The sequence below is a fragment of the Scardinius erythrophthalmus genome (assembly GCF_964197995.2).
Source record: "Scardinius erythrophthalmus genome assembly, chromosome: 9".
Taxonomy (NCBI): Eukaryota; Metazoa; Chordata; class Actinopteri; order Cypriniformes; family Leuciscidae; genus Scardinius; species Scardinius erythrophthalmus.
Window position 1 is genome coordinate 48,174,425 of NC_138229.1, and position 16,902 is coordinate 48,191,326.

General features: G+C 43.5%; 1 protein-coding gene across 1 annotated transcript in view; it reads left to right on the plus strand.

Annotated features, from left to right (window-relative positions):
* Positions 1-260: 260 nt before the first annotated feature.
* The window catches only part of LOC308695673 (SUN domain-containing ossification factor), a 29,115-nt gene continuing 12,473 nt past the window's right edge, over positions 261-16,902 (plus strand). The window contains exons 1-6 of the mRNA XM_081373851.1: positions 261-829; positions 1,295-1,370; positions 7,486-7,589; positions 7,691-7,798; positions 7,936-8,038; positions 9,756-9,849. Of these exons, the coding sequence (XP_081229977.1) occupies positions 786-829; positions 1,295-1,370; positions 7,486-7,589; positions 7,691-7,798; positions 7,936-8,038; positions 9,756-9,849 (529 nt within the window). The 5' untranslated portion in view covers positions 261-785. The remainder of the gene's footprint in view (positions 830-1,294; positions 1,371-7,485; positions 7,590-7,690; positions 7,799-7,935; positions 8,039-9,755; positions 9,850-16,902) is intronic.

The window sequence follows — 16,902 nt, forward strand, 5'->3', positions numbered from 1 at the left end:
ACCACATTTAAGAAGAAGTAGAAAGAAGACGTTTTAATCTCAAGAATGCGTAGCCTATTCCAATCAGCATAGACTGGGGAAACTGGGATTAGGAAATGGCTTAAAACAATCAAGAATATTTCATGAATTATTTATTTTCTTAAAAGAAACAAGACTGATCATTATTATTATTTGGTAAATAGACAAATGCATTGTGCGCGTCACACATCTCTCCAGTGGGTGGCGGGAACGACAACCGCCATTACACACCAGAAGAAGAAGAAGAAGAAGAAGGTAAACAGGAAGCGTGAAAGAGCATCTAAAATGGGCGGGCCAGTTCTTGCGGGATCGAAGTAATATTTATACAGCCTCAGGTTACCTTATGTTCTGAGTTCTGACTATGAGTTCAAGTTTGCGAGTGTCGTTATGAAGCTGTAGGTTATTTCCCACACTAGTGGACCGCTCGGTCACGTGACACATGTTGCTTTGGGATGTGATTGATGGATCATCTCTCTTTAAAGTTTAAACTCTTTATAGAGGAAGAAACGCGTTTGTGTTTCAGGGGACAATCCTTGCAGAGAATACATTCAAATGATTGTGCTTTTAAAGAGTATTAAAGTCTCTGTGTAACGCCTCCTGCCTGACGCGTGTGTGTGAAGCGGCGAAAGAGTAAAGTTCATCGGTCTCTCACACGTCACCGAAACACACACACACACACCCACACACACACCCACCCACACCCCCGCTGGAGTCGCGCGTGTCAGACCCACGGAAGACGCGATAATGTGTGTTAGTGGCGCCGGTGGATGATGAAGATCGAGCTACTGCTGCTCTGCTCACTCTCTTACTGGTGAGGGACTCTCACTGTCTCTACTCATCTGTGTGTGTGTGTGTGTGTGTGTGTGTGTGTGTGTGATAATAACCAACAGAAACACCATAGCAAACCATGGGCTGTTCTAGACCTTTACCATGGTATTATTTTCAATACCTCGGAGCTCAGTGTAAATGTCATGACTCATGGCAGATGAATGTGTCAGATCAGTGGAGGTTTAAATGTTGATTTGTGTGATTGTGACTCATGATGAACTTTAGATTGACTGACAGAGAGAGACCTGAGGTCAGAGGTCAGTCTGTGTTCTCACAGATCACTGCTGGAGTCAAAGCTGCTTCAAAACATCAGTGTGTACTTACAGATGTTAAAGTTTACTCTAAATCAAATAGATATATACAAAGTACTTTGGACTCTAAAATTGCTATAACATGTCTAACCAAGTTGTGTTCCAAGTGTGAAGTCCGACCCCGTTTCTCTGTGCAGGATTGCTGTTCCACACGGCCGATGTTCAGAGCAGACCCTGGGCGCTCCGCATCATGACACACACACCGATGAACAGGTCTGAAACACACCAGAGATCCATGTCTGAGGTCATGTGTGTGTGTTTATGATACGTGTTCGTGTCTGAAGTCATGTGTGTGTGTTTATGATACGTGTTCGTGTCTGAGGTCATGTGTGTGTGTTTATGATACGTGTTCATGTCTGAGGTCATGTGTGTGTGTGTGTGTTTATGATACGTGTTCGTGTCTGAGGTCATGTGTGTGTGTTTATGATACGTGTTCATGTCTGAGGTCGTGTGTGTGTGTTTATGATACGTGTTCGTGTCTGAGGTCATGTGTGTGTGTGTTTATGATACGTGTTCATGTCTGAGGTCATGTGTGTGTGTGTTTATGATACGTGTTCGTGTCTGAGGTCATGTGTGTGTGTGTGTTTATGATACGTGTTCGTGTCTGAGGTCATGTGTGTGTGTGTTTATGATACGTGTTCGTGTCTGAGGTCATGTGTGTGTGTGTTTATGATACGTGTTCGTGTCTGAGGTCATGTGTGTGTGTTTATGATACGTGTTCGTGTCTGAGGTCATGTGTGTGTGTTTATGATACGTGTTCGTGTCTGAGGTCATGTGTGTGTGTTTATGATACGTGTTCATGTCTGAGGTCATGTGTGTGTGTGTGTTTATGATACGTGTTCATGTCTGAGGTCATGTGTGTGTGTGTTTATGATACGTGTTCGTGTCTGAGGTCATGTGTGTGTGTGTTTATGATACGTGTTCGTGTCTGAGGTCATGTGTGTGTGTGTGTGTTTATGATACGTGTTCATGTCTGAGGTCATGTGTGTGTGTGTGTTTATGATACGTGTTTGTGTCTGAGGTCATGTGTGTGTGTGTTTATGATACGTGTTCGTGTCTGAGGTCATGTGTGTGTGTGTTTATGATACGTGTTCGTGTCTGAGGTCATGTGTGTGTGTTTATGATACGTGTTCGTGTCTGAGGTCATGTGTGTGTGTTTATGATACGTGTTCGTGTCTGAGGTCATGTGTGTGTGTGTTTATGATACGTGTTCATGTCTGAGGTCATGTGTGTGTGTGTGTGTGTTTATGATACGTGTTTGTGTCTGAGGTCATGTGTGTGTGTGTGTGCAGGGCTCCAGACTAACTTTTTTTATTAGGAGCGCTGTAGCCCCTGACTTAAAATTTTAGGAGCACAAGCAGAAAATTTAGGGGCGCACCTTAAATCATCTTACAATGCAATTATTCACATTTTCCCCCAAAATAACTGTATTACTGACAAATGCTTTGATAATAAATAGCCTTAACGTACAGAAAGTATGGTGCAGTTTTATTTTAAGATCACAGGCTCCAGACTAACATTTGAGGGCAGCGGCACTAAGTTCTACAGAAAGTATTTGGTAGCACTGTGGGATGACAAAGCACTGAGCTTAATTTGAGGTGTATAGATAAAGTTAACTTTAATTATTATCATTCATAATGTCTTAATAATTCAAAAGCAAAATGAGTGACAAAATAGATATTAGGGAGTGAAAATAGCCAATAAGCGTCCTCTGCAGCTATGTTTACAATAGTAATTTAATATTTTTTTCTTTTCTTTTTTTAAATAAGTGTGAGTTTTCCTACTTCTTGAAACTTTTAGTTTTATAAATAGGGACAATCTTTAAAGGATGAACAAAAAATGTTTTGGTCAACACATTAAAAATAACATTTAAATATGATATTATAGTTTTGAAGTGCTGGAAAAAGATGTGTAGGCTACTGTTATAACCACGATATACCATAGTTACAGTAAGTGGTGTTACTACATTAAATCCAAGATGAATGTTGCTGATCTGTGGACCTAAAGCCTTCTATAACTTGTTCGTTCATGGCACATGTTTCTCCTGGTTTCCACGTCAGCGCTGTTTGATCTGATATATGGTTTATAACAGAGAATTCTGCGTCAAATCTGAATGTTTCTCACTGGATCTCGCAGCAATGTTATTAATTCTGTCGCGAACTCAATGGATTTCTTCACTGGATCTCCACGATGTAACTGTTTCGCGTGATCGCGATCGGCCCGCGACTGGCGAGAGAAGCTCTGCGCTGTCTATTATTGGTTCGAACTATTAAACGGTCTATGAAGTAGAAATGAGTAGCGCAGCGCAGCGCAGTTTTTTTCATTTTATTTAATAACATGTCACGGAATACTCTGCTTGAGGCTGAGATGCGTTTTGTGTTTAAACTGCGAAGTGCCTGCAAACTTCTATTTCCCCGCAGTTCTGGGGTAGCGACTGCAACATTCGCAGCTCATGGAGTTCGTCACCTTACTTACAGTACCTCAACCAGCTGAATTTTCGTAGCCAGTCTTCCCGAAAATAGTGGGTTCAGGCCTTTATCATCATCCGACCGACTGTGTCTGTCCCATAGACTGTAAAAAAATAGGTCTGTCCGTGACATTGATATTTGTCTCCGTCTCCTTCCCACAGACGTTTAACTTACGCGCGCTCGCTTATCTCTAGGACCCTCCCCCTCCACACATTAGCCAGTTACAGTGGCCATTCCCTATTCTTCTCACACTCATTGGCCTGCTACACACAGTGTTGCCAACTTAGCGCCTTTGTCGCTATTTTTAGCGACTTTTCAGACCCCGTCAGCGACAATTTTTCAAAAAAGCGACTAGCGACTAATCTAGCTACTTTTTGAACAAACCTCAGTAACCTCCAAATGTTGCCAGCATGAGTCCTGCGAGCACGAGATTTGCTTTCTCCTTGCCGCCACACACCTCTCTCTGCGTCTTCCCTGTTCTGTGAATGGCTGAGGGCTGCAGCTGCAGAACGGCAGCTAACAGACGTGAATGAGCAGTGTTGTTTCCACGGACGGACTTATCACTTATCTTTTGTTTTATAGTTAAAGAATTTAGTTTGACCATTTTATTTTCCTTTCTTTTCTTGTGCTTATTACTTGTATTACTCACTATCACAGTGCTTTAGTTCACCCAGTTCCCGAACTCTCTCAATTCAGATAATTTTACACATATAAAAAAAAACAGTCATTCAATAGCTACTTGTTCTATTGTCTGACAAAAAAAAAAAAAAAAGTAAATGAAAACAGCTTTATTGGACATTCGGCTATAGCCTATATTATATTATATTATATTATATTATATTATATTATATTATATTATATTAAAATACAGTATGTGAGCATGATTTTAATGAGAAAAAACATTAGGCAGGCAGAACGCAAGTACGCCTCGATGACGTCATAAATATGCTAATTGACGTATTACGTCATCTAGCGACATTTAGCTACTTTTAGGGGAGGCGTTAGCTACTTTCCTTTGAAAATAGTTGGCAACACTGGCTACACATTCCGGATTCTTTGACGCGCCCCTTCCACGTTTAACGTAAAAAAAATAATAATTACTGGTCGCACATGTGCGACTGGATGTAAAATTCAGTCGCACATTCTCAAATTTTGGTCGCAAAATGCGACCATTTGGTCGCAGTCTGGAGCCCTGGTGTGTTTATGATACGTGTTCGTGTCTGAGGTCATGTGTGTGTGTTTATGATACGTGTTCGTGTCTGAAGTCATGTGTGTGTGTTTATGATACGTGTTCGTGTCTGAGGTCATGTGTGTGTGTGTTTATGATACGTGTTCATGTCTGAGGTCATGTGTGTGTGTGTTTATGATACGTGTTCGTGTCTGAGGTCATGTGTGTGTGTGTTTATGATACGTGTTCGTGTCTGAGGTCGTGTGTGTTTATGATACGTGTTCGTGTCTGAGGTCATGTGTGTGTGTGTTTATGATACGTGTTTGTGTCTGAGGTCATGTGTGTGTGTGTTTATGATACGTGTTCGTGTCTGAGGTCATGTGTGTGTGTGTTTATGATACGTGTTCGTGTCTGAGGTCATGTGTGTGTGTTTATGATACGTGTTCGTGTCTGAGGTCATGTGTGTGTGTGTTTATGATACGTGTTCATGTCTGAGGTCATGTGTGTGTGTGTGTGTTTATGATACGTGTTCGTGTCTGAGGTCGTGTGTGTGTGTTTATGATACGTGTTCATGTCTGAGGTCATGTGTGTGTGTGTTTATGATACGTGTTCATGTCTGAGGTCATGTGTGTGTGTGTTTATGATACGTGTTCGTGTCTGAGGTCATGTGTGTGTGTTTATGATACGTGTTCGTGTCTGAGGTCATGTGTGTGTGTGTTTATGATACGTGTTCGTGTCTGAGGTCGTGTGTGTGTGTGTTTATGATACGTGTTCGTGTCTGAGGTCATGTGTGTGTGTGTTTATGATACGTGTTCGTGTCTGAGGTCATGTGTGTGTGTGTTTATGATACGTGTTCGTGTCTGAGGTCGTGTGTGTGTGTGTTTATGATACGTGTTCGTGTCTGAGGTCATGTGTGTGTGTGTTTATGATACGTGTTTGTGTCTGAGGTCATGTGTGTGTGTGTTTATGATACGTGTTCGTGTCTGAGGTCATGTGTGTGTGTGTTTATGATACGTGTTCGTGTCTGAGGTCATGTGTGTGTGTTTATGATACGTGTTCGTGTCTGAGGTCATGTGTGTGTGTGTTTATGATACGTGTTCATGTCTGAGGTCATGTGTGTGTGTGTTTATGATACGTGTTCGTGTCTGAGGTCATGTGTGTGTGTGTTTATGATACGTGTTCGTGTCTGAGGTCATGTGTGTGTGTGTTTATGATACGTGTTCGTGTCTGAGGTCATGTGTGTGTGTTTATGATACGTGTTCGTGTCTGAGGTCATGTGTGTGTGTGTTTATGATACGTGTTCATGTCTGAGGTCATGTGTGTGTGTTTATGATACGTGTTCGTGTCTGAGGTCATGTGTGTGTGTGTTTATGATACGTGTTCATGTCTGAGGTCATGTGTGTGTGTTTATGATACGTGTTCGTGTCTGAGGTCATGTGTGTGTGTGTTTATGATACGTGTTCGTGTCTGAGGTCATGTGTGTGTGTTTATGATACGTGTTCGTGTCTGAGGTCGTGTGTGTGTTTATGATACGTGTTCGTGTCTGAGGTCGTGTGTGTGTGTTTATGATACGTGTTCGTGTCTGAGGTCATGTGTGTGTGTTTATGATACGTGTTTGTGTCTGAGGTCATGTGTGTGTGTTTATGATACGTGTTCGTGTCTGAGGTCATGTGTGTGTGTTTATGATACGTGTTCGTGTCTGAGGTCGTGTGTGTGTGTTTATGATACGTGTTCGTGTCTGAGGTCATGTGTGTGTGTTTATGATACGTGTTCGTGTCTGAGGTCATGTGTGTGTGTGTTTATGATACGTGTTCGTGTCTGAGGTCATGTGTGTGTGTTTATGATACGTGTTCATGTCTGAGGTCATGTGTGTGTGTGTTTATGATACGTGTTCGTGTCTGAGGTCATGTGTGTGTGTGTTTATGATACGTGTTCGTGTCTGAGGTCATGTGTGTGTGTGTGTTTATGATACGTGTTCATGTCTGAGGTCATGTGTGTGTGTGTTTATGATACGTGTTCATGTCTGAGGTCATGTGTGTGTGTTTATGATACGTGTTCGTGTCTGAGGTCATGTGTGTGTGTGTTTATGATACGTGTTCATGTCTGAGGTCATGTGTGTGTGTGTTTATGATACGTGTTCGTGTCTGAGGTCATGTGTGTGTGTGTTTATGATACGTGTTCGTGTCTGAGGTCATGTGTGTGTGTGTTTATGATACGTGTTCATGTCTGAGGTCATGTGTGTGTGTGTTTATGATACGTGTTCGTGTCTGAGGTCATGTGTGTGTGTGTTTATGATACGTGTTCGTGTCTGAGGTCATGTGTGTGTGTGTTTATGATACGTGTTCGTGTCTGAGGTCATGTGTGTGTGTGTGTTTATGATACGTGTTCGTGTCTGAGGTCATGTGTGTGTGTGTTTATGATACGTGTTCATGTCTGAGGTCATGTGTGTGTGTGTTTATGATACGTGTTCGTGTCTGAGGTCATGTGTGTGTGTGTTTATGATACGTGTTCGTGTCTGAGGTCATGTGTGTGTGTTTATGATACGTGTTCGTGTCTGAGGTCATGTGTGTGTGTCTGTGTGTTCCTGTTGAGAGCTGATGATTCTCCTCGTCATGTACACTTGTATCTGTTCATTCAGCTTTGGCTCTTATCCGCAGTGCCTTACAGATGTGTGTGTGTGTGTTGTTGGCAGCTGGTGATTGACAGTAATGAAGTCGAGTCACTGGAGTCTTCCTCTTCCTCACGGGTCCCGGATCCCGTCGGTGTGTCTGGATCCTCCGAGTGCTTCTCCTGCCGGTCAGTGACGCTCAGGCCTTTACTCGCTAGGCTTCAGAAGCGCAGAGCATCTACAGTCTCTGGGCTGAGTTTGAACTGAGGTAGTGTGCTGTTTCCCTCAGGGATTGTGGCGCCTCAGACCCCTGCTCTGCTGAGAGCCTGTCCGCAGACGCGTCTCCAGCTGCGTGTGATGCTGCAGAACACCTGCCGTTCGACTCCACGCTGCCCAGGTACTGAGACAGACCCCTCACCCCTCACCCCTCACTGAGATCAGCACATCTGACACAGGTGGACCTCTGCTCAGTCTGAGGCCCTGTGTGTGAAGTCGTCTTATGTGTTCCTCATCTGTGTCTGTCTGTCATGGAAGTTTTCCAGCGGTTCAAGATAACGCCAGTGTCCGTGAGACGAGGAAACCCACCAAAGACCAAACTGGGAAACGGAGCAACGCCTCCCTCATCCGGAAAGAACAGGTGACGCTTCCTTAAAGCCACAGACACACTCATGCAGAAGCTCTGCGGACTTTCAGTGTTACATCTCCTGATACAGCATCACACTCTGTGCCGTCCTTATAAAACATGTAATCCAACATCCCAAACTGTAAAGATATGCAGTCAAGACTACTGTAGTGTACTGTAGTGTACTGTAGTGTAGTGTACTGTAGTGTACTGTAGTGTACTGTAGTGTAGTGTAGTGTAGTGTACTGTAGTGTACTGTAGTGTAGTGTACTGTAGTGTACTGTAGTGTACTGTAGTGTAGTGTACTGTAGTGTACTGTAGTGTACTGTAGTGTACTGTAGTGTAGTGTAGTGTAGTGTAGTGTACTGTAGTGTACTGTAGTGTACTGTAGTGTACTGTAGTGTAGTGTACTGTAGTGTACTGTAGTGTAGTGTACTGTAGTGTAGTGTAGTGTAGTGTACTGTAGTGTACTGTAGTGTAGTGTACTGTAGTGTACTGTAGTGTAGTGTACTGTAGTGTACTGTAGTGTACTGTAGTGTAGTGTACTGTAGTGTAGTGTAGTGTAATGTAGTGTAGTGTACTGTAGTGTACTGTAGTGTAGTGTAGTGTAATGTACTGTAGTGTACTGTAGTGTAGTGTAGTGTAGTGTAGTGTAGTGTAGTGTACTGTAGTGTAGTGTACTGTAGTGTACTGTACTGTAGTGTACTGTAGTGTAGTGTAGTGTACTGTAGTGTACTGTAGTGTACTGTAGTGTACTGTAGTGTAGTGTACTGTAGTGTACTGTAGTGTAGTGTAGTGTAGTGTAGTGTACTGTAGTGTAGTGTAGTGTAGTGTACTGTAGTGTACTGTAGTGTACTGTAGTGTAGTGTACTGTAGTGTACTGTAGTGTACTGTAGTGTAGTGTACTGTAGTGTACTGTAGTGTACTGTAGTGTAGTGTACTGTAGTGTACTGTAGTGTACTGTAGTGTAGTGTACTGTAGTGTAGTGTAGTGTAATGTAGTGTAGTGTACTGTAGTGTACTGTAGTGTAGTGTAGTGTAATGTACTGTAGTGTACTGTAGTGTACTGTAGTGTAGTGTACTGTAGTGTAGTGTACTGTAGTGTAGTGTACAGTACTGTAGTGTACTGTACTGTAGTGTACTGTAGTGTTGTGTAGTGTACTGTACTGTAGTGTACTGTAGTGTACTGTAGTGTACTGTAGTGTACTGTAGTGTTGTGTAGTGTAGTGTAGTGTACTGTAGTGCAGTGTAGTGTAGTGTAGTGTACTGTAGTGTAGTGTAGTGTAGTGTACTGTAGTGTACTGTAGTGTAGTGTAGTGTAGTGTAATGTACTGTAGTGTAGTGTACTGTAGTGTAGTGTAGTGTACTGTAGTGTAGTGTACTGTAGTGTAGTGTAGTGTAGTGTACTGTAGTGTAGTGTACTGTAGTGTACTGTAGTAGTGTAGTGTACTGTAGTGTAGTGTACTGTAGTGTACAGTAGTGTAGTGTAGTGTAGTGTACAGTACTGTACTGTACTGTAGTGTAGTGTAGTGTGTAGTGTACTGTAGTGTAGTGTAGTGTAGTGTACTGTAGTGTTGTGTAGTGTACTGTTGTGTACTGTAGTGTAGTGTACTGTAGTGTAGTGTACTGTAGTGTAGTGTACTGTAGTGTACTGTACTGTAGTGTACTGTACTGTAGTGTACTGTAGTATAGTGCACTTTTCTCTAGTGCTGATCATCTGGATCTGATTTCAGGGCTCCTCAGACTCGGACCCGTCGCTGCCCAGCCGAGACCAGGAGATCCCCACCTTCGACGAGTGGACCAAGATCATGATGGAGACGGAGAAGAGTGAGTAGTGTTGAGATGGAGAAGAGTGAGTAGTGTTGAGAAGAGTGAGTAGTGTTGAGAAGAGTGAGTAGTGTTGAGAAGAGTGAGTAGTGTTGAGAAGAGTGAGTAGTGTTGAGACGGAGAAGAGTGAGTAGTGTTGAGATGGAGAAGAGTGAGTAGTGTTGAGATGGAGAAGAGTGAGTAGTGTTGAGATGGAGAAGAGTGAGTAGTGTTGAGACGGAGAAGAGTGAGTAGTGTTGAGACGGAGAAGAGTGAGTAGTGTTGAGATGGAGAAGAGGGAGAAGAGTGAGTAGTGTTGAGATGGAGAAGAGGGAGAAGAGTGAGTAGTGTTGAGACGGAGAAGAGTGAGTAGTGTTGAGACGGAGAAGAGTGAGTAGTGTTGAGACGGAGAAGAGTGAGTAGTGTTGAGACGGAGAAGAGTGAGTAGTGTTGAGATGGAGAAGAGTGAGTAATGTTGAGATGGAGAAGAGTGAGTAGTGTTGAGACGGAGAAGAGTGAGTAGTGTTGAGATGGAGAAGAGTGAGTAATGTTGAGATGGAGAAGAGTGAGTAGTGTTGAGATGGAGAAGAGTGAGTAGTGTTGAGACGGAGAAGAGTGAGTAGTGTTGAGACGGAGAAGAGTGAGTAGTGTTGAGACGGAGAAGAGTGAGTAATGTTGAGATGGAGAAGAGTGAGTAGTGTTGAGACGGAGAAGAGTGAGTAGTGTTGAGAAGAGTGAGTAGTGTTGAGACGGAGAAGAGTGAGTAGTGTTGAGACGGAGAAGAGTGAGTAGTGTTGAGACGGAGAAGAGTGAGTAGTGTTGAGACGGAGAAGAGTGAGTAGTGTTGAGATGGAGAAGAGTGAGTAGTGTTAAGAAGAGTGAGTAATGTTGAGACGGAGAAGAGTGAGTAGTGTTGAGATGGAGAAGAGTGAGTAGTGTTGAGACGGAGAAGAGTGAGTAGTGTTGAGAAGAGTGAGTAGTGTTGAAAAGAGTGAGTAGTGTTGAGAAGAGTGAGTAGTGTTGAGAAGAGTGAGTAGTGTTGAGACGGAGAAGAGTGAGTAGTGTTGAGATGGAGAAGAGTGAGTAGTGTTGAGATGGAGAAGAGTGAGTAGTGTTGAGAAGAGTGAGTAGTGTTGAGACGGAGAAGAGTGAGTAGTGTTGAGATGGAGAAGAGTGAGTAGTGTTGAGATGGAGAAGAGTGAGTAGTGTTGAGAAGAGTGAGTAGTGTTGAGACGGAGAAGAGTGAGTAGTGTTGAGACGGAGAAGAGTGAGTAGTGTTGAGATGGAGAAGAGGGAGAAGAGTGAGTAGTGTTGAGATGGAGAAGAGGGAGAAGAGTGAGTAGTGTTGAGACGGAGAAGAGTGAGTAGTGTTGAGACGGAGAAGAGTGAGTAGTGTTGAGACGGAGAAGAGTGAGTAGTGTTGAGACGGAGAAGAGTGAGTAGTGTTGAGATGGAGAAGAGTGAGTAGTGTTGAGAAGAGTGAGTAGTGTTGAGACGGAGAAGAGTGAGTAGTGTTGAGACGGAGAAGAGTGAGTAGTGTTGAGACGGAGAAGAGTGAGTAGTGTTGAGACGGAGAAGAGTGAGTAGTGTTGAGATGGAGAAGAGTGAGTAGTGTTAAGAAGAGTGAGTAATGTTGAGACGGAGAAGAGGGAGTAGTGTTGAGATGGAGAAGAGTGAGTAGTGTTGAGACGGAGAAGAGTGAGTAGTGTTGAGATGGAGAAGAGTGAGTAGTGTTGAGATGGAGAAGAGTGAGTAGTGTTGAGATGGAGAAGAGTGAGTAGTGTTGAGACGGAGAAGAGTGAGTAGTGTTGAGATGGAGAAGAGTGAGTAGTGTTGAGACGGAGAAGAGTGAGTAGTGTTGAGAAGAGTGAGTAGTGTTGAGACGGAGAAGAGAGTAGTGTTGAGAAGAGTGAGTAGTGTTGAGACGGAGAAGAGTGAGTAGTGTTGAGAAGAGTGAGTAGTGTTGAGACGGAGAAGAGTGAGTAGTGTTGAGATGGAGAAGAGTGAGTAGTGTTGAGACGGAGAAGAGTGAGTAGTGTTGAGACGGAGAAGAGTGAGTAGTGTTGAGACGGAGAAGAGTGAGTAGTGTTGAGACGGAGAAGAGTGAGTAGTGTTGAGACGGAGAAGAGTGAGTAGTGTTGAGACGGAGAAGAGTGAGTAGTGTTGAGACGGAGAAGAGTGAGTAGTGTTGAGACGGAGAAGAGTGAGTAGTGTTGAGACGGAGAAGAGTGAGTAGTGTTGAGACGGAGAAGAGTGAGTAGTGTTGAGACGGAGAAGAGTGAGTAGTGTTGAGACGGAGAAGAGTGAGTAGTGTTGAGATGGAGAAGAGTGAGTAGTGTTAAGAAGAGTGAGTAATGTTGAGACGGAGAAGAGTGAGTAGTGTTGAGATGGAGAAGAGTGAGTAGTGTTGAGACGGAGAAGAGTGATTAGTGTTGAGATGGAGAAGAGTGAGTAGTGTTGAGATGGAGAAGAGTGAGTAGTGTTGAGATGGAGAAGAGTGAGTAGTGTTGAGACGGAGAAGAGTGAGTAGTGTTGAGATGGAGAAGAGTGAGTAGTGTTGAGACGGAGAAGAGTGAGTAGTGTTGAGAAGAGTGAGTAGTGTTGAGACGGAGAAGAGTGAGTAGTGTTGAGAAGAGTGAGTAGTGTTGAGACGGAGAAGAGTGAGTAGTGTTGAGAAGAGTGAGTAGTGTTGAGACGGAGAAGAGTGAGTAGTGTTGAGAAGAGTGAGTAGTGTTGAGACGGAGAAGAGTGAGTAGTGTTGAGAAGAGTGAGTAGTGTTGAGACGGAGAAGAGTGAGTAGTGTTGAGACGGAGAAGAGTGAGTAGTGTTGAGATGGAGAAGAGTGAGTAGTGTTGAGACGGAGAAGAGTGAGTAGTGTTGAGACGGAGAAGAGTGAGTAGTGTTGAGACGGAGAAGAGTGAGTAGTGTTGAGATGGAGAAGAGTGAGTAGTGTTGAGACGGAGAAGAGTGAGTAGTGTTGAGATGGAGAAGAGTGAGTAGTGTTGAGATGGAGAAGAGTGAGTAGTGTTGAGATGGAGAAGAGTGAGTAGTGTTGAGACGGAGAAGAGTGAGTAGTGTTGAGATGGAGAAGAGTGAGTAGTGTTGAGACGGAGAAGAGTGAGTAGTGTTGAGAAGAGTGAGTAGTGTTGAGACGGAGAAGAGTGAGTAGTGTTGAGAAGAGTGAGTAGTGTTGAGACGGAGAAGAGTGAGTAGTGTTGAGAAGAGTGAGTAGTGTTGAGACGGAGAAGAGTGAGTAGTGTTGAGACGGAGAAGAGTGAGTAGTGTTGAGACGGAGAAGAGTGAGTAGTGTTGAGACAGAGAAGAGTGAGTAGTGTTGAGACGGAGAAGAGTGAGTAGTGTTGAGAAGTAGGGCTGGGCGATATGGAGCAAAAAATATATCTCGATATATTTTGCTATATCTCGATATACGATATATATCTCGATATCTTTACAGGAAAAATAACCCCCCAAAAACTACTGCAAAAACAAATATGCCAAATACCACAGTCTTTTTTTATTGAAGTGCAAATAGGTAGGCTGTTCATGTAGGAACAAAGTGCTTCTGCAGCATAAAAAAAAAAAAATCCCTGTATACAAAAATAATAATTTAACTGTAAAATAAAGGAAGAAATAATACATATTGTACTATTTTTAATAAACCTGTATAGAAATATCATTACTAATTTTGGCAAATAAATAAAAAAAAATGCCATATATCCCCCAAAAACTGCACAACTGTAGAGTAAAACATTAATTAAAAAAAAAAGTGATAAAAATGCATCTAAAAATTGACATGATTGTTACAAAATAACACTGTCTGGGGCCTCTGGGGAACTCAGAACAACTGCTAGCATAAAGTTTAAGGTAAAAATAACTGCCATTAAATTATAGTATCTGACTACTATGCAATTAGATAAACTGTTCATTCATTACATCACTTTACCTCTGTCTTTATCCACCTTTATCTTCTTCTCTTCTTTTCGGCACTGTATATAGCAGAATAGGTAACTTAGGCTAATGCTAATTTATAATGTGTCATGTAAATTCGGCCATCCGTCACAATCAGGAAACTTTCAACGTGTCTAGAGCTGGCGCGAGCTGCCAGGCCCGTTTCTAGGGGAGCATGTTAAGTGTGAGTGTTAAGCGCCCTCAAACAAAAGCAATGCGGCGAGAGGCGACGCTACACAAAAAAATACCAACAACAACTGATCGCGCGCGCACTGTTTCTGACGCACTTCAAGCACTCGCTGGGCGGGGAAAGATTGATGTGCCTGACCGGACTCGGGGGACTTGAATGAGACAACACGCGAGGGCGGGGGCGAGCACAGCACAGAGAAGGCAAACAAGCAAATTGGCGAAATCAGAATTAAATATAAACAATATATCGATATATACGATATGTCAAAATCCATATCGCGTTTAAAAAATATCTCGATATATCGTAAATATCGAGATATCGCCCACCCCTATTGAGAAGAGTGAGTAGTGTTGAGATGGAGAAGAGTGAGTAGTGTTGAGAAGAGTGAGTAGTGTTGAGACGGAGAAGAGTGAGTAGTGTTGAGATGGAGAAGAGTGAGTAGTGTTGAGACGGAGAAGAGTGAGTAGTGTTGAGATGGAGAAGAGTGAGTAGTGTTGAGAAGAGTGAGTAGTGTTGAGACGGAGAAGAGTGAGTAGTGTTGAGACGGAGAAGAGTGAGTAGTGTTGAGATGGAGAAGAGTGAGTAGTGTTGAGAAGAGTGAGTAGTGTTGAGAAGAGTGAGTAGTGTTGAGAAGAGTGAGTAGTGTTGAGAAGAGTGAGTAGTGTTGAGACGGAGAAGAGTGAGTAGTGTTGAGACGGAGAAGAGTGAGTAGTGTTGAGACGGAGAAGAGTGAGTAGTGTTGAGACGGAGAAGAGTGAGTAGTGTTGAGATGGAGAAGAGTGAGTAGTGTTGAGATGGAGAAGAGTGAGTAGTGTTGAGATGGAGAAGAGTGAGTAGTGTTGAGATGGAGAAGAGTGAGTAGTGTTGAGATGGAGAAGAGTGAGTAGTGTTGAGAAGAGTGAGTAGTGTTGAGACGGAGAAGAGTGAGTAGTGTTGAGACGGAGAAGAGTGAGTAGTGTTGAGACGGAGAAGAGTGAGTAGTGTTGAGAAGAGTGAGTAGTGTTGAGAAGAGTGAGTAGTGTTGAGAAGAGTGAGTAGTGTTGAGACGGAGAAGAGTGAGTAGTGTTGAGACGGAGAAGAGTGAGTAGTGTTGAGACGGAGAAGAGTGAGTAGTGTTGAGACGGAGAAGAGTGAGTAGTGTTGAGACGGAGAAGAGTGAGTAGTGTTGAGACGGAGAAGAGTGAGTAGTGTTGAGACGGAGAAGAGTGAGTAGTGTTGAGAAGAGTGAGTAGTGTTGAGGAGAGTGAGTAGTGTTGAGGAGAGTGAGTAGTGTTGAGGAGAGTGAGTAGTGTTGAGGAGAGTGAGTAGTGTTGAGGAGAGTGAGTAGTGTTGAGAAGAGTGAGTAGTGTTGAGAAGAGTGAGTAGTGTTGAGAAGAGTGAGTAGTGTTGAGACGGAGAAGAGTGAGTAGTGTTGAGACGGAGAAGAGTGAGTAGTGTTGAGACGGAGAAGAGTGAGTAGTGTTGAGACGGAGAAGAGTGAGTAGTGTTGAGACGGAGAAGAGTGAGTAGTGTTGAGACGGAGAAGAGTGAGTAGTGTTGAGACGGAGAAGAGTGAGTAGTGTTGAGAAGAGTGAGTAGTGTTGAGACGGAGAAGAGTGAGTAGTGTTGAGACGGAGAAGAGTGAGTAGTGTTGAGACGGAGAAGAGTGAGTAGTGTTGAGATGGAGAAGAGTGAGTAGTGTTGAGACGGAGAAGAGTGAGTAGTGTTGAGACGGAGAAGAGGGAGTAGTGTTGAGATGGAGAAGAGTGAGTAGTGTTGAGATGGAGAAGAGTGAGTAGTGTTGAGAAGAGTGAGTAGTGTTGAGACGAAGAAGAGTGAGTAGTGTTGAGACGGAGAAGAGTGAGTAGTGTTGAGACGGAGAAGAGTGAGTAGAGTGTTGAGACGGAGAAGAGTGAGTAGTGTTGAGACGGAGAAGAGTGAGTAGTGTTGAGACGGAGAAGAGTGAGTAGTGTTGAGACGGAGAAGAGTGAGTAGTGTTGAGACGGAGAAGAGTGAGTAGTGTTGAGACGGAGAAGAGTGAGTAGTGTTGAGACGGAGAAGAGTGAGTAGTGTTGAGATTGAGACGGAGAAGAGTGAGTAGTGTTGAGACGGAGAAGAGTGAGTAGTGTTGAGATGGAGAAGAGTGAGTAGTGTTGAGACGGAGAAGAGTGAGTAGTGTTGAGACGGAGAAGAGTGAGTAGTGTTGAGAAGAGTGAGTAGTGTTGAGAAGAGTGAGTAGTGTTGAGAAGAGTGAGTAGTGTTGAGAAGAGTGAGTAGTGTTGAGAAGAGTGAGTAGTGTTGAGAAGAGTGAGTAGTGTTGAGACGGAGAAGAGTGAGTAGTGTTGAGACGAAGAAGAGTGAGTAGTGTTGAGACGGAGAAGAGTGAGTAGTGTTGAGACGGAGAAGAGTGAGTAGTGTTGAGACGGAGAAGAGTGACGGAGAAGAGTGAGTAGTGTTGAGACGGAGAAGAGTGAGTAGTGTTGAGACGGAGAAGAGTGAGTAGTGTTGAGACGGAGAAGAGTGAGTAGTGTTGAGACGGAGAAGAGTGAGTAGTGTTGAGACGGAGAAGAGTGAGTAGTGTTGAGACGGAGAAGAGTGAGTAGTGTTGAGACGGAGAAGAGTGACGGAGAAGAGTGAGTAGTGTTGAGACGGAGAAGAGTGAGTAGTGTTGAGACGGAGAAGAGTGAGTAGTGTTGAGACGGAGAAGAGTGAGTAGTGTTGAGACGGAGAAGAGTGAGTAGTGTTGAGATTGAGACGGAGAAGAGTGAGTAGTGTTGAGATGGAGAAGAGTGAGTAGTGTTGAGACGGAGAAGAGTGAGTAGTGTTGAGACGGAGAAGAGTGAGTAGTGTTGAGACGGAGAAGAGTGAGTAGTGTTGAGACGGAGAAGAGTGAGTAGTGTTGAGATGGAGAAGAGGGAGAAGAGTGAGTAGTGTTGAGACGGAGAAGAGTGAGTAGT